Here is a 21,682-nt window from a genome sequence, read left to right as displayed (position 1 = left end):
CAATGGAGTTGTTTCCATCTGAGTCCGATGACTCACTCCTCACTCCCTCAGGGGACTGGAGTCCTGCAACACAGGGCAGCCAGAGCCAATATTCTTCCTGGTGAGTTCCCTCTACTGGGAGCAAATGGCCAGCAAGATTGTAGCTGGCAAGGAATTAAGGGAACGGAGGATGAAGTGGCAAGAACGATGGGATCTAATTCTCTGTGACAGCCCGGTGCTGGAGCAAGGATCCACATTCCCAGCGGAGGAAAATGCCATGATCCTTGGAGAGGAAAATGCAGTGATCCCAGGAGCTCTGCACCTCAGAGCCCTTCTGAGTTCCTCCCAGCCTGCCTGGCGCCACTTCAGTTGCTATTTCAGAAGCTCAGGCTTGAAGACTCACAGGGATCCTTTCTTCTCCTGCAGCCCTGGCCTGTCCCAGCTCATCCCCAGGAATGAAGCAGAGACAAGGAGCAGAAGGAGAGGAGCTCACCGAGGGCTGCACCGGAAGCACAGCTAGCCATTGTCCCCACATCGGTAATCTCGTGGCTGGGCACGCTCCCCAAAGCAAACTTCCTTACAGATCTTTAGTGTATGAGGGAACCTCTGAGACCTCATCACCTCCTAACATCATCTTTCTGTCCCCATATCCAGACCCTGTATCCAGGAACAGGCTACCTATTGAGGGTTTTCCCGAGCTGCCTCAACCCCCAGCCCAAGGCAGTTAGTTCCCAAGCAACCGTACTCACACTGCTGCTGCTGCTTCAGCTGTAGGAGCCTAACAACTGAGTGTCCCTATTTGTAGCCTCCCAAGAGACGAAGGGAGCAATTATAAGGACCCAAGTAGGTCAACGCTGAGGCTGCCCCCAGGGTCCCCTGTCTTCTTTCCCTCAGTAGCCTCTATTACAGGCCCACCGCCCACCTAGCAACGCACACATCAAAGACCCAGTCAGAGTCTCAGGCACCGCTCCCCACTCATTCCCCTTCTGCCCTTCCCCAAAGCTGGGAACTGGTAATAGCTTCCCGCTTCCACCTCCCAGCCACACACATCCCTGTGCTGAGCTCTTTATTGTGAAGAGACCAAGAATACAAAATGGGAACACAGCTTGGACTCTCTTAGGGTCTACCTCCAGAGAGTTTCTGTGCAGGGGAGATCTTGGGAGCACCTGGCTAAGGCCCCTATTTACAGGTAGAGGTCTGAGACCATGGGACACTCTCTCTGCCCAGCCTCCAAATCACTGATGGTTGGGTGGCCTTTGGCTGTGAATTGCTTATTTTGCTGGAGGAAATCATCATGAGGTATTTTTAAGCCTAGAGAGAAGAGTGTTCCTCTTAGGGAGCCACCAGCTGTCAGGGCTTGAACTTTCTTGCCTCTCTACTCCAAATGATAATGGATGAATTAGGGCCACAGATTCATGAGAAAGCTGGTGTGTCCCCCAAGCTCCCAAGCTCTCGAGGAAGCTGGCTTCCGGTTCCACCGCAGTGTTCTGCGCTGGGGCAACTTTCCAGATGCTCCTGGGGCAGAGTGTTCATTTTAGCTTAAGCAAATTTGGGGTTCCAGCATCAAGTCTCAACTTGTGTTTTATCCTCTGTGAGCCCTGGGCTTCAGTTTGTGTCTTTTCCCCCAAATCATCAAACCCAAAATTGAGCATGGGCATAGCCAGAGCCCTCAGGGTGCCCGCCCTACTCAACGTCTAAGACTTCGCCATCACTTACGTGTTTTTTTTTTTTTAAAGAAAGTTTTTATTTGTTCATTTTGGTCTATTGTTGTTTTAAAGATTTGATTTGATTTTGAAAGATTGTAATTTATTTTTCCCTTATGTGTATGTCTGTGAGTGTTGTACACATTAGTGCAGGTGCCCACAAAGGCCACAGGTATTGAGTCTCCACAGAGATGGGGTTGCAAGTAGTTGTGAGCCCCCTAACGTGGGTGCTGGGAACCAAATCTGGGTCCTCTGTAAGAACAGCAAGTACTCTTAACCTCTGGGCCATCTCTCTAGCCACAATGGAAGTTGTTTTGTTTGTTGATACAGAGTCTTTCTACATAGTTCTGGCTATCCTGGAACTCACTTATGTAGACTATGCTGACCTTAAACTCACAGAAATTTGCCTGCCTCTGCCTCCCAAGTGCTGGGATCAAAGGCGTGCACCACCATGTCTGGTCTGGGATTTTTCTTAATCCCTTGTTGTTCTTTAATGTGTGAGCTAGATCATTTTAACTCTGCCTGGCATTTCCGGCCATTCTTTGTTTTCCCCTGCCATTCTTAGCTGGCATGGGGGAGACCACCACTGACCAGACATGGGAATTTCCTCCTGCTGCTTCTCTGTTCTCTCCCACCTCTAAGCTTCCCCGTTCCACCAGAAAGAAAACCCAATACCCAGAAGAATATAGGAAAGAGAAGAGAAACCTGGTTTCTTGGCTAGTGACAAAAATCTCATGCCCATATGGACAGTCTGGAAGCCCTTGACCTCACCCTGGGCCCAGTACCCAGCTTTGTCTGGGACATAATCTCCTCTTAGAGGTTGCCAGGCTATGGGTGAGGGGGGTGGGCAATGGAGGCAGAAGGCATGAAGAGCTGTAATTAACCCTGTTTTATTGGCAAGGAGTTATGAGCAATCTGAGACACAGGACAGAGATGGTCACACGGCGGCAGCAGGAGGGGCTAGAGTGGACCAGCAATTAACCTGCTTCCAGGCCAATGGCTTATTCTCCTCTGTGCTAAGCCTCTGCTACTTTAAGCGTTGTCGTCTCTGCTCTTGCAACCTGATTTTCCTCATTGATGGAAATAAAAATAGTAACCATCTTATAAGGCTGTTGTGGAGTTTGAGTTAGCACAAGCACGGCTCATGGAATAAACGTTGCTAAAATATAATGGAGGCTTGGTAAATGTTAACTCTGAGAGGTAATGACTTGCCCAAAATCATATGACTAGTGAGTGGCGGGCTCGCTATTCACTGTTTACACAAGTAATTAGAGGCGCTGATACAAAGCATGGGGGTATAGCATAAACAAAGCAGACACAGCCCCTCTCAAGGGAGATGACAATCTAATGGGAGAAACAGACAATAACAAATGACTGTTTAATAGGCTGGATGAGCCCAGCAGCCTGGCTCCTGAGCCCACTTTCTTATCCAACAGCCCTTCATGTTTCTGGGCACAGCCACAGCCCCTGGGAACACAGCTTCTCTGTCCATGGAGAGAAAGCTGGGACAGGCTAGACATGTCTTGGTAGAGACGTAGGGTTGGAGGATGGACATGGAAAGAATGCTTAATTGGGCCTTCACTCAGAACTCCACCCCACCTCAGCACCTGACCTCAACATGTCTGCACTTTGCCTTGTTAGAGACTTAATCTCCTATCTCCACGATTCCCTACCCTAAGATCCTAAGTATTGCCTTATATGGTGTAACATGTCTTTCATCCCAGTACTTGAAAAGCAGAGGCAAACAGATCTTGGTGAGTTCAAACCCAGCCTAGTCTACATAGCAAGTTTCAGGGCAGTAAGAGTTCCGTAGTAAGACCCTGTCTCAAAAAAGATTTTTTTCAAATACATTTTGTTACTAGTTACTAGTCATTATGGCAATGTGAGTGCTCAGGACCCTGACTTCAACTTAATACAATGAGTACCCTGGATTGTTGCAAGGGGGTTAACCATCCTTCTTCACCGGGTCATCTTGCCTACTTCTGCCTCCATAAAGATGATGGAGATGAGTCTAAACTCTCTTCCCTTGTACCCCCAAAAAGACTTCCTTAAAGTGTCTGGAATCTTCCCGCCCTGCTGAAGTTTCCCAGACTCTGCCTTAAACTCTTTTTCTTCAGTGGCCCCAAAGTACAGCAGTGGACCTCAGTTCCACGGCCTGGACTAGAGCTATCTTACATCTTTCCTGCTCTTTCCTGTCCACATGCTCCATCCCCACCCTTAGGCTGAGCCTAGGACCATGGCTTCTCACCTCGCATAACTCCCTGAGGACAGGAGGGCTGACCGCTGAAAAATGCGCCATTGCTGGACACTGAGAAGCTTTACCTCAAAAGGATCAGCACGAGAGTGTGCAAAGGGTGAACACAGATGCTAGCCGATCTGGCAGGACTTCTTACAAACTAAAACTCGGACTCTCCTCACTGTCCCCACCATCACCTAAGATCCCTGGAAACACACATCACCCTTCTAAAGGGCAGTGTCTGCTCTTGCACCCCAGGGGGAAAAATAAGATAGAGTGTCCCAAGACTCTGGACACGCTATTTTCTTCTGGCAAAAGGTCCTGAGCCCTATGTCCAGAGTAACCACCCAAATCCAAAGCCCCATGAGGCTAAATGAACTTGACCGAAACAATAGACATCCTTTCTGACCTTCTGAGCCATGGACAGAGAACATTTGGGAAGGGGTATCTGATTACTAGGGCCAGTGAGAAAGCTAGACCCAGAGCTGAATTGGAACTGGGAGGTGGAGAAAGAATCTAAGCCAAGAGCCAGCTGAGGTGAGGCCTGCGTGCTTTGACAAACAAGCCAACATCTGGCTGGGACCATTGCACAGATGAGAATGGTGACTTGGTGGAGAGATGAAGTGACCCAAATGGGAACTCTAGGGTACCAGTTCGTCCATTGTCTCGGAACCCATGACTGAGTGTCATGTGGGTTATGAGAACTGAACTCAGTCCCTCTGCATAAACGGTACATGCTCTTAAGTGTGGCGCCATCTAACTCTAGCTTTGCTGCCTCCTAGTTGATTTTTTTTTTTTTTTTTGGTTCTTTTTTTCGGAGCTGGGGACCGAACCCAGGGCCTTGCGCTTCCTAGGTAAGCGCTCTACCACTGAGCTAAATCCCCAGCTGAAAACCAGTAGCTATGCAGGTGATGATCTGAGCAGGTCTTGTGCTAGTTTGACTGATGTCTCTGATGTTTGGTTTAAAGTGATAGAAGCCACATAGGGTGCTTTTCAAGGACTTACTTGAAAGCCACTTTACTGTAAGCACTGACCCTCTGACCCACAGGAGTGTCTAATGGATAATAAAAACAAGATGAGATTGAGCTTGGCACTGCATGCCTGTCCTCTTAGAACTAGAAAGGCTTAGGCAAGATGATTGATTGCTAAACATTTGAGCACAACCTAGGTTTTGTAGCAATACCCTGGGACCTTAGCAATAACCAGGGATAAAAAGGCTAGGGACTTCCACCACTTGTGCTTGTCTTCTTTGCTACCTTAACCTTTGGGTCGGATTCTGCTGAACTCTGCACAAAGGCACATTAGTCATTTAATAAATGTTGGTCTGGGACTCCTAGTACAAGACCAGCTTACCCTAACCTCTGTCCTCCCGCTTCAAGGCTAAAGACACCAAGATAAGCGTAACTCAAATAGTTTTGAGATTCACAGTCACATCACCACCTTGTGACCGCACTAATACCAACCACATTTCTTAATGTCCTATTCCAAATCACAGAAAAGGCACAGTTCATGCCTTGTCCTGGGCTGGGCCATACAATAAAATGCTGATATGACAGGAGGTGAGGTTACTGTGTTTCTCATCCCAGCAGCAGTTCCAGGAGACTTGGGGAGACCCGGCCACAAATTCTTGACAAGCAGGGTGATGTCCAGACCCTCCTCTGCCTCAGCACAGAGAATAGGGAAGCTCCTTAGTCAGGACTTAACAGTGATGTCAGTTAGTCTGACAAACTAAAAGGAACAAATAGCCACTTTGGAACTTCTCCAAATGGGGGAAACCTCAGAAGCAGCAATGTAAGTCTGGTCCTGCTACGCCAACTGACTGTCCGAAGCCAAAACTGAGAAGCCTCACACCTATGGAGCACCAAAAGAAATCAGAGGTCACAGAGACAACCACCTGCAAGGGGGGGTCTCATCTCCCTGTGATTCAGGATAATGGGTCAGGTACATCTGAACCCTGTTCAGTAGGTCCCCTCCAAGTCACGCAAAGAGTTCTGGAGATGGTTTCAGAAAGAGGAACAAGGCCCAGCTCACCCACCATCTCAGTGTCCCAAAGGATGGAGAGTTTTCTTATAGATGTGGGTCAAGCCCTGACACTAGCCCTTACTTTATATCCTCCCGGCCTCTGTTTCCTCATCTGTGAAGCGCAGGTTCAGTGAGGATTAAATGGCCAGTGCTTTAGTATCTCAAGCACCTGGTCCGGCAGGGCTCCACAAATGGCTAAAGCCATTCTCTCAGCTTTCCCATCTGTAAAAAAGGTTAATGATAGCCCCTTTGGGGTTACTGTGAGACTAAAATGACAGTGTACTGATCAGGTGCTTTGAGAACTGCCCCCAGAATGTTAATTACTGGCATCATGATTCCCTGACCTATACTTAACAGGTCCCTCTCCAACAGGGTGTTAGGAAGGTGGACTTCTCTCTTTTCTTACCATGAAAAGAAACTATTTGTCCCAGAGGGCTGCCTGGCCATATCCCCCAGCCCTACACAATGCAATGAGGCAGAGCACTGAGAGCAAATGGCTGTCACATGGCTTCTCAGTGGCTCCTTCCTCCTCTGCAGAGCTCTGTCTGATCTACTCTGCAAGTGGCCCACATATGCATCAGAGTTTCCTTGGGGAAAAGGGTCCCCACATAGCTTGGGCTTCTCAGAGCATGGCCCCTAGCTTCTGACACACCCTAGAGCAAGCACTACAAGAGACTAAATTGGAAGCGGAAACATTCTTAAGATGTATTTCAGAATTCCCAGAGTATCATTTCTGCTGTATCTTATTGATCTCACAAATCATTAAAGTTGGCTCAGAATCAGGAGGAACCCACATAAGGGAGTTGTCTTCTAATCTCCACAAGTACACCTTAGCATACGCTCATGCTCGGGCATGCTCATGGGCAAGCACACATACACACACACACACACACACACACACACACACACACACCACAGAGTTGGATCCAGGCCACGTCTAAAATCCAGCATCCTTTTATTATTTTGTTCTTTAAACCTACAGCACACCATCTGCTACACTATGTTTGTTGATTCCTGATCACAACATGGCTGCTATACTTACTGTCCATGCTCTATGTAGAAGACAGAGTAAAGATAAGGCATGAAAAGCTTTTTCCTCAAGAGCCTTTGCCCTATTGATATGGCAGTAGTGACCTCTTTATACAGGGTTTTACATGTATCTTTGGGGCTTAGCTATGTAATATGGCTACTTCTGGCTGGGTATGTTAACAACTTGGAAAAAAAGAGGTTGTTTGCTTTTTAATTGATGGACGACAATGATGATAAGCAAAGTCAGTGCTTTTCTGATTGTTTTCTTTCTTCCCCCAGAACACTCTGATATATGTGGGAGCCACTCACAGAGTAGATCAGACAGAGCTCTGCAGAGGAGGGAGGAGTCACTGAGAGGCCACATGATGGCCACTTGCTCTCAGTGCTCTGTCTTTATTGTGTGTGTAGGGCTGGGAGACTGGGAGATGAGGCTAAGGCAGGCCCTCTTGGACAAAGGGTCTCTTTTCATGGTGATCAAAAGAGGGAGGCCCACATTCTTGACACCCTGTGGGAGGGAGATCCAGTAAGCTGATTGTCTTAGCTAGGATTTCTATTGCTGCAGTAGAATACCATGGCCAAAGAGCAAGTTGGGGAGGAAAGAGTTTATTGGGTTTACACTTTCACATTACAGTTCATCACTGAAGGAAACCAGGACAGGAACTCAAACAGGGCAGGATCCTGGAGGCAGGAGTTGATAAAGAGGCCATGCTCAGCCTGCTGCTTATAAAACCTAGAACCACCAGTCCAAAGGTGGCCTCACCCACAATGAGCTGGGCCCCCTCCCATCAATCACTAATTAAGAAAATGCCCTGCAGGCCTGCCCACAGCCTGATCATCTGATGGAGATGCTTTCTCAATCAAGGCTCCTTCCTCTCTGATGACTGCAGTTTGTATAAAGTTGACAAGAATCTAGCCAGCACACTGATGGTTCTATCTGCGCTCCAGGCAAACCACCAGCACCAAGTGCACAGCATGTGAAGAGAGCACGCTTGAGTAACTGTAACCCTAACTTCCATCTACAACTGCCTGAGACACCCCAAGTGAGACCCCCAAAACTATTCCCAGTCTACCCACAGAACCACCAGAGATATAAATGTATGTTTTCAGCCACCATATCTTGGGGCGGTTCATTATACAGTAACAGGCTAGTAGGGCATCTATAAGTCACTGAACCAAACTTGAACTGTCCACCAAGAAGTCTAACCACATGGATATTCAAATGCTAGTTTAGTTAAGGCACTGCAGGTCAAGCCTCGATTAACTTCTGAATGTTGTATACTGGTAGAAAAACCAGTAGCTTTAAAAGCCAGTCAAGAATAATAATAACTTAAAAGATGAAATTAGATGGAGGTAAGAAAGAGTGAAATATAGACCTAGAATCTAGAGGATGAAAAGCTTGTGGCCCTTGTCACAGTATAGCAAGTCATGTCTTCAAACTGTCACCTGATATGCTTTAGAATGTGGAATGTGTGGCAACTTAAGCTACAGTCTTAGGGAAAATGGTAGAAACTATAAGAATTTTTGGCTTGAGCTGGCTCCTAAGAGGTTTTAACAGAGAGATCAACAAGGAGGGAGTAAACTCAAAACTGAGCCAGCCAACTTGAAAGCAGATAGGACAAAAGTTTTTCTAAGAACAAGTACAGTGCCTAGGGACTGTGATCTGCCAATGAATCCTAAGGAAACTGTAGGGCAGGCGAGGGCTACAACCCCTCCCCCAACACATCCCCTTCCCCACCCGCCAGCGGCTCTCTGGGACAGCGGCTCCCTCTACAGCCTTCAATATCAAGGTTTGTGCTGTGTTCTGAGATTGTATCCTCCCTACTCTGTGGAGTTGGAATTAGGAGAGTGAATAAAATGACTGTACTTGTAGGTGGTTTTTGTCTTTTTGTGTGTGCTGCTTCTGCCCCTGACTCTGCCCCTGCCCCTGCCCCAGTCCCTGCCCCTGCCCCTGCCCCTGTCCTGTCTCCTGAGTGCTGGGACAAAGGTTGCATCATGCCACCAACCTTCCTTTGTTTTGTTTTATTTTATTTTATTTTATATTGATACAAGGTTTCTCTGTGTAACAGCACTGGCTATTCTAGACTTTGCTTTGTATACTAGGCTCTCACAGAGATCCACCTGCTTTCTGCCACCCTAGTGCTGGGATTAAAAGTCTACACTGCCGCACCTCACTCCCAGTCTTCCTTTTTAAAATACCTTTCTTAACAAAATAAAATGTTTCCCGCCTACCTCAATTCCCATTTCATTTGTGTGAAATCCCAAAGAGTAGATCCTTTGATCTCAGGAAAGTTAGGGTACAGAAGGTGTTAGAAAACAGGGATCCCTCTGTTCCCAGGCTGTTAACTGATCCAGTCAAGGTACAAGGCATCTCTGAGCCGTTATAATACTTTCCACAAGCAAACTAACTAAAGTTTATTAACTACAAACTTTTAAAAGACAGAGAGCTGTATCGCCCAAGAGATCCTGTGGCAGGGAGTGGAACGCTCTGCTTCAGGACTGGTCTGGGGACCCCTTGAGGAAGTTATTAAACACGATAGCACAGTCTACCAGAACAGAGCATACTCCCGGAAGTCCACCGGCTGGTCACTGTTCTTATCGAGGAGGTCCATCACCTTCTTCACCTTCTCATCATCTACATTATCCTGAAGGTGACAGGGACAGGAGCTATCACGAAGCTGACCCATGCCCAACCCACCTCCAACACCTTCCCCTTATATCAGCTTTCATTCCTAGCATGGGCAGCCAGGTTCACCACAGGCAGGAAACCCTTGTGAGATACTGAGAAGGCCAGTAAGGAAGGACAGATAGACTTATGATGTAAGTGTCTCCAGTCTGCCTACTGGAGTAGGGGGTCCTGGGTATTTCTCAGAGTATGAAGAGACTAATCTTTGCTAGGCCCCAGCTTCATCTTGATAATAAAGATCAGAGTTTCACTGCCCGAACAGCAGGATGAATTAAAAAAAAAAAGACAAAAATTTTAATACCAGCCAAAACAATGAGAGAGAATTAACCCAAAATGAAGAAGAAAAGGGAAAAAAAATACAAGACCTACCTCATGCATTAAGTTCTGAGACCTAACTCTGCATGCGATAACCCATTTGTCTATACTGGGCAGAAGGCAAATTGAGAGGTAACAGCACCTCTCTGGCAAATGCCTCAGGGTGCATGTCTTGGCTAGAATTCATTCTCTCTATATATTTTCTTTGCTTGGCATATAAATATGTAAAATAAAAGGATAAATTAATGCCCACTAATAATGTCCTTGTGTGACCCATGGCCAGCTGCTACCCTCTCTGGGTTTGGGACAGTTCAACTAGCCAATTACAGGATTAGACAGATGGACTCTGAGGCCCCCAATGGCAATGTGCTCAAGAAAGCTGAAGGGAACAACCATTAGTAGCCCATTCACACATAGACCTAACTGGCACCCCAAGCGCTGTGAAGTGAAAGCTGATGGGGAATCCTCAACCCCACCCTAGCACTGGCACCAGCAGGCACCTTGAGAATGAAAGCAGGAACAGATTTATCCCACCCGGGGCTCCCCTCCTGGCCTGCCTCACTTTCCCCCATATAGCTCGGCAGCTTCTTACACAAAAGCTCCTTCATCTCCCCTTTTTGAGTTTGAGACTCTCCCCCTCTTGACTGTGGAAGGTGTGGACCGTCACATCCACAGCCTGCTGCAGGTCACCAGACATCTTGGATCTAGAGACACGAAAGAATACCACCAAGGCACTCGGGGCCTCAAGTCCGGCCTACAAGGCCTGTTCCTGCATCACCAAGGCCTTCTAGGAATGGCAAGTCACTGCCTGCCTGCATTCTACCTTGGCAGTATCTAAGGACGAGGGTCCACCCTTCCACTTTACACTGCAATCAGATGTGAAACTTCCCTGTGCTGTGAGAGTCACCTAGAGCAGAACCTTGTGTCCTAAGGACATATCTCTGAAGGTAGGGCTCCCTCCTTGGGTGTCTAATGGGAGATGAGGAAGGGGAGGAGAGGGGGAGGGGTTGCAGGGTGTCTAGAGTCTCAATTTGACTCCTGTCTGTGCCAGGAATGCAGAGCACAGATATGGCCATGGGCTCCCAGAATCACCCGGGGGTAGCCATGAGAACAACCCAGGAGTATAAGGCTCCATGAAGGGGTCAAACCATTCACAAACTCTAGTCTACTGGAGTCAGAGTCTCTGCCATCTGAAGAGAAGCTCCCTTAAGCATGAATGTTTCCTTCATACGGGGTACTCTCACAGAGTGACAGATGTGCCTCCTGCCAGTCTGAGGACTATGTTGCACACTGCTGGTTCTTCATAGTCAGGTCATGGGCAGGATGTAAGTGATTCAACATCCTCTCCAACAACAAGGATCCTGCTGACGTTAGAACTAAAGAAACTAAATGGCCAGTGTTTTGGGATCAGGCTAGAAGCTGAAGAGATAAGGTCAGAGATCAGAGGTCACCCTTCCAAATTCCTCTAAGAATATTGAATGGGTTCCAGGGTAAGGCCAGAGGAGCCAGTATTGAAGGCAGGAAAAGCCTCCAGCCTGCCCTGCCAGCCCTGCTCTGCTAGCCCCACCCTCATCTACTTAGAAAAACACAGGAAGTAGCCTTGGGCATGACTCTGCCACTACACAGGACTAGGGACCCAGGCAGGACTAAGCATTGAGACCCCGTCTCTCTGCTTTCTTCTTAGTCCTAAAAGAATCTGAGACTTTGCAAAAGCAAAACCAACTCAGTATGGATTGTTTGTGACACACTGTACAACCCAGTGTGACTTTGACCTCGTGACTTTCCTGTCTCAGTCTCCTGAGTATGAGATTACAGACAGGTTCTGTTGCATCTGACTTAAATTGAAGGTTCTTATAAAAGCACCCCTCACGTATCCATGACCTATTCCTAGGCCTAACCCCCCCCCCAAAAAAAATGTTCCCTAATGTCATATCAAAACTGAGAGACACAGAGGCCTCAGACACAGAGATTGGAGAACAGGCAGGCGACAGAGTAAGCCCCTAAGCCCTCTCAGAAGAATGTGGGAAAGGCCCTTCCATCTGAAGCCTCACTGAAGGGATCCCTTCAAACGGAAGATCCCACCAGCAAGTCAGAGAAAAACTACAAGGACGCTCACCAGATCAGGTGGCAGAGAGAGACCTAGGAGGAAGTAAAATGATCAAGACACCCAGGGTAGGGATTTATATGCCAGACCAACTGGCCTGCAACTTGTCATTTGGGGGAAACAGAAATTGTCCTAACTTGATCTTGATAAAAAAAAAAAAAAGCCTGCCCCCCACCCCCACCCTATGTACTCCCTCTCAGATAGCTCTGGTCTCAGCACCAGCTGCAGGAGCCTCCAGGCCCACCCAAAGGCATCCCTGAGCTCGTTTAGGCCTCAACAAGGGAACAGAGATGTGGTGGGGAAGGGGAGTGGACTAGCTGGTTTTTATGTCAACTTGACACAAGCTGGAGTTACCACAGAAAAAGGAGCCTCCCTTGAGGAAATACCTCTGTGAGATCCAGCTGTAAGGTATTTTCTCAATTAGTGATCAAAATGGAAGGGCACGTTGTGGGTGCAGCCATTCCTGGGCTGGCGGTCCTGGGTTCTATAAGAAAGCAAGCTGAGCAAGCCAGGGGAAGCAGCCAGCAAGCAGCACCCTCCATGGCCTCTTCATCAGCTCCTGCCTCCAGGTCCCTGCCCTGTGTGAGTTCCAGTCCTGACTTCCTTTGGTGATGAACAGCAGTGTGGAAGTGTAAGCTGAATAAACCCTTTCCTCCCCAACTTGCTTCTTGGTCATGATGTTTTGTGCAGGACTAGAAACCCTGACAAGACGGGGACCCTGGTCAGGAATGAGAGGAGACAGCTCTTGTTCTGGGGCCTAGACACTCATTCCAAGCCTGGTTTTCATGTTATGCCTGTGAGTCACAGCTCCTTCTTGTGTCAGAGAATGCAGTGACACAGAGTGGGTGGGAACTTCACAGCCTGTGCTCACGTGTGTGTGTGTGTGTGTGTGTGTGTGTGTGTGTGTGTGTGTGTGTGTGTGAGAGAGAGAGAGAGAGAGAGAGAGAGAGAGAGAGAGAGAGAGAGAGAGAGCACGCGCAGTCCTGGCCACCCTTAGAAAACTGGGGTCCAAAAATGCAGCTGGGGGACATCCGGAAGAGCATGCCAGAAATCAAAGGAATCTTTTCTTATTGTTTTGTTGTAAATGCCTGGCACCGGAACACCTTTTAAAGAGGTAGTGAGGCGACTGGGTCTGGTTAAAACTGCTTCAAAAGGAGCAATGAAGATGGCTCTGCACCGGACAGTGCAGTGGGTAGAAAAGACTGCCCTACCCAGAGCTGAAAACAGAGACCTGGACCCAGCCATGCCCTCCCTCAGGCCCTCACCAGTCCCCAGGTTGTCTTCTCCATGGAGAAAAACAAACACTGTGTCCTTCCCCTGAGCCCAAAGGAGGGGTCTTCAAGAAGGAGCTGACTCCAAGACTTCAGACTCCACACTGCCCCCTTGTGCTCTTTGCCATCCCCAGCTGGGCACCGCCCTTCCTGTGGACCCAGCTCTCTTCCCCCTCCAGACACCAAGCAGCTTCTCTCAGCTCCCCCAGGGCAGGGTGACTCACCCGTGGTTCCAAGCCCAGATACCCAGGTGGTGACTCAGCGGCACACCCTGCTCCCCAGAGCCAGAGCAGCAACCGGAAACCCCAACCCACAAGCACCAGAGTGGAGCCCCTCACCAGGCAGCACCTAGGGAGGTGACGGTGCTGGCACCACTGAAATCTGAGCGGTAGCGGAATCAGACCCCCACGTCTGCCTAGGGATCACTATGGCAACCAGCCTATACAGCACTGATAAAGTGGGTCTTGGGTCCTCCAGTGTCCTCTTCTAAACCTTTGCAAAGCCACTCAGTGTCCCCCTCCTCCCTGGGACCTGTGAGCTCCTTACCATGCTTCTATTCCCAATGCAACCTACTTTAGGTAAAAGTCAACAGGAACTCTTTACCCTGAGGAAGGGCCTACGAGGAACAAAGCACTGGTGCTCACAGTGACTCCCTCCACTTCATTCAGCATCAGCAGGATCCTCTCTGCTCAGAAACAACATGTGTCTCTTCCACAAGGTGCACAGTGAAAGACTCCATACTCTAATACCCACTGCTTTTCAACCCCCTTGCCATCCCTCACTGTCTGAACAAGGGTATAAGCACGCCATGCAACCAAGGCCCTTGGCTCCACTGATCATCCTGGTAAGAATGTGCCTACACCCGCACATGGTGTCTCCTCCTGCTGAGATAACCATCTATGCTTTAAAGGCCACTTAAAAGGCCTTCTCTGACCCAACCAGAGTCAGTTTCTACCTGTTCTGGCACATGCGAAGCGTTCCTTGTGCCCTCCCTTCTGTCTTAGAGTCTTCCTATTTAGGCAGATTCACTGTGTGCTTGCTTTCTCTTGCCCTCACTGCCTCATGGTGAGCTCACTGATGAACACTGGCTCTTATTCATTTCTACATGAGCACAGTATCTCACCCACGCCAGGTGCCTACCAACGTTTATGACTGCTGACTGGCAGCAGGGGTCACTGGGGCCAGTGGATAGGTAGGAGCCAGGGGGTCCCTTTTCTCACTGCCTGAAAGTACACCACTAGTAAATAATAACTTCTTTTCTGAGTCCCGGGAGTGGCAATGAGACAGGGTTGGAAAACAGAGCCTTGGAGAGCTGCAAACCTCTGAGGAGTGACCACAGGAAACTTACTGCCACAGGGATCCGGAAAAGGAGCAAAGCTCCCAGAGGGCAACGATGGAGACTGGAGGCTGACAGAGACAACCAGGCAAAAAGAAGAAATTGGGGGGATGGATCAAAGAGAGAACAATAGGGACAGAGGAACCAGGGGTGAGGACCAAGAGGAGAAGGAAGGCTATACAGAGTCAGCAGCACCCAGACACCCGTGTCTCATCTCACACATGGAGGCCAGATACGTGCCCCCATCCAATATCAATGCTTCTGAGGCTTTGAAAAACAGACTGCTTTGCCTCTATCTGTGAGACCTTATTCATCTGCGTTTAGAACATCTGGTCAAATAACAGCCTCCCACCCACCCCTTCTACTGCCGCCCAATCTGCTCTGACATTCTCCGGCAGAAAATCCAGGACAGAGGCAGGCAGCGGGAGCTTCCAAGGCGCTGACTGCCTACATCCAGCCCTAGCTGGGTCCTAGCATTCCATCCACCCACTCCCAAGCTCTGCATGCCACAAGTTTTACAGCAGCAGTTAGCTCCGGTTTGCCTATCCGGCTTCTGCCCCCTGGTGATTGAAATGTATCATTGCAATTTAGTTCTCTGCTCTCCCTCCTGTCCACCAGCTAGCTGTTCCCAAGCCCCAGCCATGATTCACCAAGGAGGAGGCAGTGGTGACTCATCTCCGAAGAGCCTTCCCACACCCACACCTGCTTCGCACAGAAGGGGTTTCCTGGACAGTCCCTGCTGAGAAGCCTAGGTGGACTGAACAGGAAGACAGATACCAGGAACCTGTTTCAATGCCTAGTCTAGGATAGGGGAAAGGGGAGTTGAATGTCACTACCTGAACAGTACCCTGAACACTACCCAGATCGGCTCCCTCTCCCCTTTTCAGGGATAGTACAGTGGAGAGAGCAATGGTCTCACTATCAGCATGCCAGGTGTAAGTCTGTGTGCTGTCTCTGACTCACCCTGCAATGTTGGGTAAGTGGTTTTTTGCCACAAGGATTACTTTTAATATCCCCTGCACCCTAAAATAAGTTTTGAAGTTCTTTTTCTTATCAAGTTGCATTAAGCCATTGATGATCTATCTGTTCTATTAAATCTTACCCATGGCTCTTCCGATGGTCAGCGTAAGGAAACGCATGCCTTACATTCTTGACTGCTATCCCTAAGGGGATGGGGTGGGTATCCCTGTAGCTGGGGGACTATTGTGTGCCAAGTGCTTTCCATAGATTATCCCACCTAGTTCATAAGACCATCCCAGGAGTGGAAAAGCTCACCCTACGTGATAGAAAAGAAAAGTGGGACTCAAGGAGATTTAAAGATGACTTGTTTAGTGCTGTCAATCTCCTGCGTGCTCCAACCACCAGTGATCCTGAGAAGCCTTAAGGATAGTTACTGCTTTGAGGGGGCTCGAGACCCCATATGTACAACAGTGCCAAGCAACCAGAGCTTCCAGGGACTAAGCCACTACCCAAAGACTATACATGGACTGACCCTGGTCTCTGACCTCATAGGTAGCAATGAATATCCTAGTAAGAGCACCAGTGGAAGGGGAAGCCCTGGGTCCTGCTAAGACTGAACCCCCAGTGAACTAGACTGGTGGGGGGAGGGCGGCAATGGGGGGAGGGCTGGGAGGGGAACACCCATAAGGGAGGGGAGGGGGGAGGGGGATGTTTGCCCGGATACCGGGAAAGGGAATAACACTCGAAATGTATATAAGAAATACTCAAGTTAATAAAAAAAAAAAAAAAAGGATAGTTACTGCTGAGACCAACCTCCATCTGCCCAGCAAATTAGCCTCGGTCTCAGCCACACTGGGGTCCAGGAGCCTGTCTTCGTAGCATCTCTGGTTCTGGCACCCTTTCCTGTTTCCTACAAATGTACTGTGGCCTGGATTTGAAATCAGCACCGCCCCCCTCCACCTTCCAGTAAAAATTAGGTCTTATTCATTTCTTCACGAGCACAGGCTCTTGCCAGTGTGCTCATGGCTGCTGAGTGACAGCAGGGGTCACTTGGGGTTAGGAGCCAGAGGGCCAGGGATCCCTCTCTGATCTCGATGCCTGAAAGCTGATCACACTAGCAAATAATAACGTCTCTTCTGAGTCCCAGGAGTGACAATGAGGGCTTGGAAGACAGGCTTGGTAAACAGAGCCTTGGAGAGCTGCAAACCCCTGAGGAGTGAGCACAGGAAACATCTCGCCACTGGGACCCAGAAAAGGAGCTAAGCAAAGTCCCCAGAGGGCAACAATGGAGACTGGAGACAGACTGATGCATGAACCAGGCTTCCCCCTGTGCCACAAAGGACACCGCCATCCACCCAATGCTCCAAACCAGACACTTGGCTTCTGCCCAGCCTCCTGCTTCCTGCCTGCCAACAAGATGTCTGGTCAGTCTGCTTATTGTCTCTAAACAGGTCTGGACCCTGTCCACACTGCTTAGGCCTCTTCCAAATCATCTGGTCCTATTGCAGACACACCCAAATGCTCCTCCCTCCCCTGCTCTTGGGCCTCACTCTAAACCCCCCTCAGCTCTGCCACCAGGGTAACTATTTAAAACCTCAGATCTCTCCAGACTAAAGAACATGAAAAATTAGAAGGTCAAGGCACAGCACTCTATCCTAGGCACACTTCCTCTGCTGCAGTATAAGCCATACCCTTTCATGACCCAAGCCATGCCAGGTACTCTCGTGGAAAGTCTTTCCTCAGTGGAGCTATATTCCAGCCTCTTGATTTATTTTTGGGAAAATTATTTATTTATTAATTTATTTTATGTGTATGAATGTTTACCTGAACGTATGTCTGTATGCCATACACATACGGTGCCCTGAGCAACCAGAAAATGCTGTCAGGTCTCCAGGGACTAGAGTTACAAACTGTTATAAGCCATTGAACCTGGATCCTCTGGAAGAGCAGCCAGGTTGCTCTTAACCACTAAGACATCTCTCCAGCCTCACCCCCCGCCTCTGAATCACCTCTTCTGCTCGGCTCAGAGGTCATTTCCTCTGGGTATTGTCCTGAATCTGTTTCCCAGGTCTCCTGAATATCTGACACACACATGCATGCAGTTAGCCGCTTCTCAATGCACCTCTGAAGCCTCTTACCCACGGCTCAATAACAACAATTTATTAATGCTATAATGTAATGACTTCTCTAGATATAGTGATCAGATAGTATAGATCACTAGAAATATTCATGAAACCCTCCATCCCTTAGTGCATAGCACAAAGCAAGTGTTTGATGGATGGTGAACCAAGGCTCAGGTGCTGTCCCTCACAACCAACATCTTTTCTTCTCCCTGAAATACCCTATTTCCAGATACGCTCAATCCTCTACCCAAAGCATGAACTTTCTGAAAACTGACTCCCGACCATTCTGTGTAATTAGCTCTCTTCAATGCTACCAGAAACTCCCTTCTTGCTATGGAGGGGGAGCAGTTTAGAAGCATTCTTCAGAGGGAGCTACTCACTCCACGCCCCCCCCTCCATGTCTCTGAGGAGACTGTGTTCTCTCTCCTCTCTTCACCCCTATGCTTCTGTGTTCCCTCCCTCTGCTAATGGTCCACGACCACCACCGGGCCTGTTGTTGGGCAGCTTCTGCCTATGAGGAAGTGTGAAATGCCACACCTCACCCTGTGTGATTTTTCTGGGGGAGACATGAGCAAATGTCTGTAGTGAAGTCGTGAGTTCGCTAAGGTTACTTACTGGAGCATGGACTAGTCAGAGGCAGCTGCATTAGGAAAAGGTCCACCCTAGCATGGGGAACGACTTACCCTCAGCACACCTTGCCCTGCTTGCAGGCAGCTCAGCAGATCAACAGTTCTCCTCTCCCCACAAATCCTTTCCGATTCTGTACCTTCAGGGAGGCACCTTGTGAATATTGTTTTAGGAGCTTCCTGAGACTCGAAAGTTTTGTTTACTTCCTGAGCTTTGGAGGGATGTTTCGATCCTGAGGAAATAGCTACACCCCTGTCCATGATAAAGATATCAAGGCCTTGGGGCTGGAAAGGTGGCTCAGCATTGAGAGCACTGGCACTCCCCCAGAAGATCCAGGATGGAGTTTCCAGAACCCAAGGAGCAGCTGTAATTTTCCAAGGGAATCCACTGCCCTCTTCTGGCCTCCTTGAGCATTGCATGCACAGAATGAAGAGACATACTTACAGGCAAAACACCCACACACATTAAATAATAAAAAGATCTTACTGGCCTGCACTGGTTACTTTCCCATCACTATTATAAAAATACCTAAAAGAAAAGATTTAAGAGAAGATGAATTTGTTTTTAGTTAGTGATTTAAGATATAACAGTTCATTATGATGAGGAAAGCCATAGAAGCAAGAGCAACTCCATGTTGGGGTAAAAGGACCACTGGACACTGCTTACATCATGTCACCAGCCAGAAAGCAAAGAGGTCAAACAGAAGCTGGGCAGGGCTGTGACTCCTTAAGGCCTGCCTGCTTTCCTCTAGCTTAGTCCCACATTGTAAAGGTTTCTTCGTTTCCTGAAGCAGCACTGCCTGCTATGGGCCAAGTTTGTAAACACATGAGCCTATGGAAGACAGTTCCCATCCAAACCGTTACATTCTGCCTCCAGCAGGGTGGTCACATGGCCACCCCATAATGCAGGATGCAGTCACACATTCAGGACAACTTTAAAAGTCACTAGAGTTGCTGGAGGAATTCCTCAGTCCACAAAGTGATTGCTGTTCAAACATGAGAAGCTGAGATTAGATTGCCAGAACTCATATAAATCGCTGGACATGGCGGCTCATACATGTAACCTACATGTAACCCTAGCGCTGGGACACAGAAGACAGGATTCTTGAGGCCTTCTAGTCAGCTAGTCTAGCCAGTTGATGAGCTCTAAGTTCAATATGAGACCCTGCCTTGGATAATAGCTAGAAAAAACATTCAAACTTAGCCTCTGGCCTCCACATGTGTGGTACACACACACACACACACACACACACACACACTATATATATATATATATACATTGAATATACATATATACACATACATACATATATGTATACGTATACATATGTACATTGTATACATATATACATTATATATGATATACACATTATATGTGCACATATACTTGTATATGCATATATACACCACAAAAATGGAAAGTAAATAAAATAAAGATTGAAAAGCTCCCTGTACTCTTAATGTCCCAATGCTTTTCAGAAGTCCAGAGTCTCTTCTGAGACTCAAAACAAGAACTCCCGAAAAATTTTCAAAAAACCAATTACATACTTCCAGCATACGATGATACAAACATTCCATTCCTAAAAGAAGAAATATCAAAAGGAAAAATACAAAAGAATAGCAAACTAAAGAAAGACCAGAATTCACACAGACAGATACCAAACCTTGCAACAATTGCACGACCAATATCTGGGGCTCATGACAGCATCCCCTGGGCTCCGACGGGTTTGGACAGTCCTGCCCCTCCAGCCCTGCAACCTGTGGTATACGTGTGTTCTCCCTTGGCCTGACTCTCCTCAGTGCCTGCGGAAGTTCAGATTCGTGGCATCTCAAACATCCTGGAATCTCCGTTGGAAATGGGCTTCGAATTTATGCACAACCCACTCAAGGGCTCTATACAGAGAATGCTGCATATTGCCTGACCTCAGCAGCTTTGTGGAATCTTGTGCAAATTTCCACTGGCCCATGAATCTTGAGGTTTGTTTGCCTGCCAAGCCAGAACTACATGGAAAATAGCCCCAAGTTTTTACTGCCAACTTGAAATGTAGCCTGACCCACTTGGACTATGGCTGCAGTATCTAAGTATGTAACTTAGTCAGTGAAAATTCCCCTAGGCAGCCATTTTCAAGCCAAAAGCACCCTGCAAAGGTGCTTTCCTTGCAGACCCTCTCCTTTCGAATGAATGTTTTCAAATAGGTTTTCAGTTCCATGCCCTGAACCCTTCAGTGAGTAAGGTCTTGCTTACCTTTAATGTACCATCCCTATTGTCCCAAAGCAAGCTGCATAGTTTGCCCTTAATTGTGTTCCTGCCTTTATAATTGTAGCTATTTTGTGTGCAAAAACCCTATCTGCCCCTTCTGCAACTTTATCTTGGCTTGTGCTCCTGTGCACATTAGAACTCTTGATTTTCTGCATTTTTTTCACTCCAGAAATTCTTACTGGAAACATAGCTAAAGACGGTGATCAATAACCATGTGACATCCTGAATGCTGATCTGTCTGGCAATGTTCTCTACCAAATAAATTAGTCTATTGCTTCTGAATGCGACTTCACTCAAATTCTTAGGACAGAACACACAGCCAATTCCTTTACCTGAATGTAACATAAACGGCACCAAGCCCAGGGTCTGCTATAATCCTTGCTTTGTCATCGTCGTCGTCGTCATCGTCGTTGTTGTTGTTTTTAGGTGTTATATTAGTTTGGGGTTTTTTTTCTCTGATGTTCTTTGTTTTGTCTATTTTGAGAAATTCCATGTGTAGTTCAATCAGGCCTCAAACTTGCTCTGTAGCCAACTCCCAATTCTGGTGCCTCCACCTTCCAAGAACTTGGATCACAGGTATGCACTGCCAGCCCTAGCCATTCGTCCCCTCTGAATCCTCAGGAATCTAAATAGTGTCCATCTATCTATCAATAGTATGGTCTGAGCACTTACCAGAATGGCTCAGTATAAGCCCTGACTACAGGATTTTAGGGCCTCTCCAGCCCACAATTCTAAACTCCTCCACATTCCTCCTACCAACCACCACCAAAGAGTTACAGACAATATGGTCAGTTTTATAACAGCAACAGCTTCTGTATTAGTTACTTCCTTATCACTGGCCAATCCCTGACAATTTCAAAGAGAAAGGATTTATTTTGGCTCATGATTTGGGTAGATATAATCCATCATGGAAGAAGGTGTGGCTGTGGATGGCCTCACGGCAGTAGGAGCATAAAGAAGTTGCTGGCTAAAGAAGCTAAGAGTTCATGCTGTAACTGTGGATGGGCTGTAACTCTTAAGGCCCACTCCTGTAGC

General features: G+C 47.8%; 1 protein-coding gene and 2 pseudogenes across 10 annotated transcripts in view; 1 reads left to right on the top strand and 2 right to left on the bottom strand.

The window, feature by feature from the left end:
* The window catches only part of S100a3 (S100 calcium binding protein A3), a 40,251-nt gene that overhangs the window by 2,015 nt on the left and 16,554 nt on the right, over positions 1-21,682 (bottom strand). Inside the window, exon 1 of one of the 9 annotated variants that reach the window (XM_087614222.1) lies at positions 20,052-20,192. The exons of 4 other annotated variants lie outside the window; for them this stretch is intronic. Coding sequence is in view for 1 of the 5 variants with exons in the window: in XM_087614213.1 (XP_087470339.1) it covers positions 473-503 (31 nt within the window). In the remaining 4 variants the exon portion in view is untranslated. Of the gene's footprint in view, positions 1-472; positions 770-13,566; positions 13,732-18,444; positions 18,524-20,051; positions 20,193-21,682 lie in introns of those variants that run through there. 4 more of the 9 variants (XM_087614228.1, XM_087614226.1, NM_053681.1 and 1 more) reach the window with 4 other exon arrangements.
* Positions 9,385-10,629, bottom strand: S100a2 (S100 calcium binding protein A2; annotated as a pseudogene).
* Mier3-ps1 (MIER family member 3, pseudogene 1) overlaps positions 16,924-21,682 on the top strand; it is a 14,118-nt pseudogene continuing 9,359 nt past the window's right edge. Inside the window, exon 1 of the transcript XR_015672839.1 lies at positions 16,924-17,062. The product of XR_015672839.1 is annotated as an MIER family member 3, pseudogene 1 (transcript). The remainder of the gene's footprint in view (positions 17,063-21,682) is intronic.

This window comes from Rattus norvegicus, chromosome 2 (assembly GCF_021556685.1).
Source record: "Rattus norvegicus strain SHRSP/BbbUtx chromosome 2, alternate assembly SHRSP_T2T, whole genome shotgun sequence".
NCBI lineage: Eukaryota > Metazoa > Chordata > Mammalia > Rodentia > Muridae > Rattus > Rattus norvegicus.
This window is presented reverse-complemented; position numbering and strand designations above follow the sequence as displayed.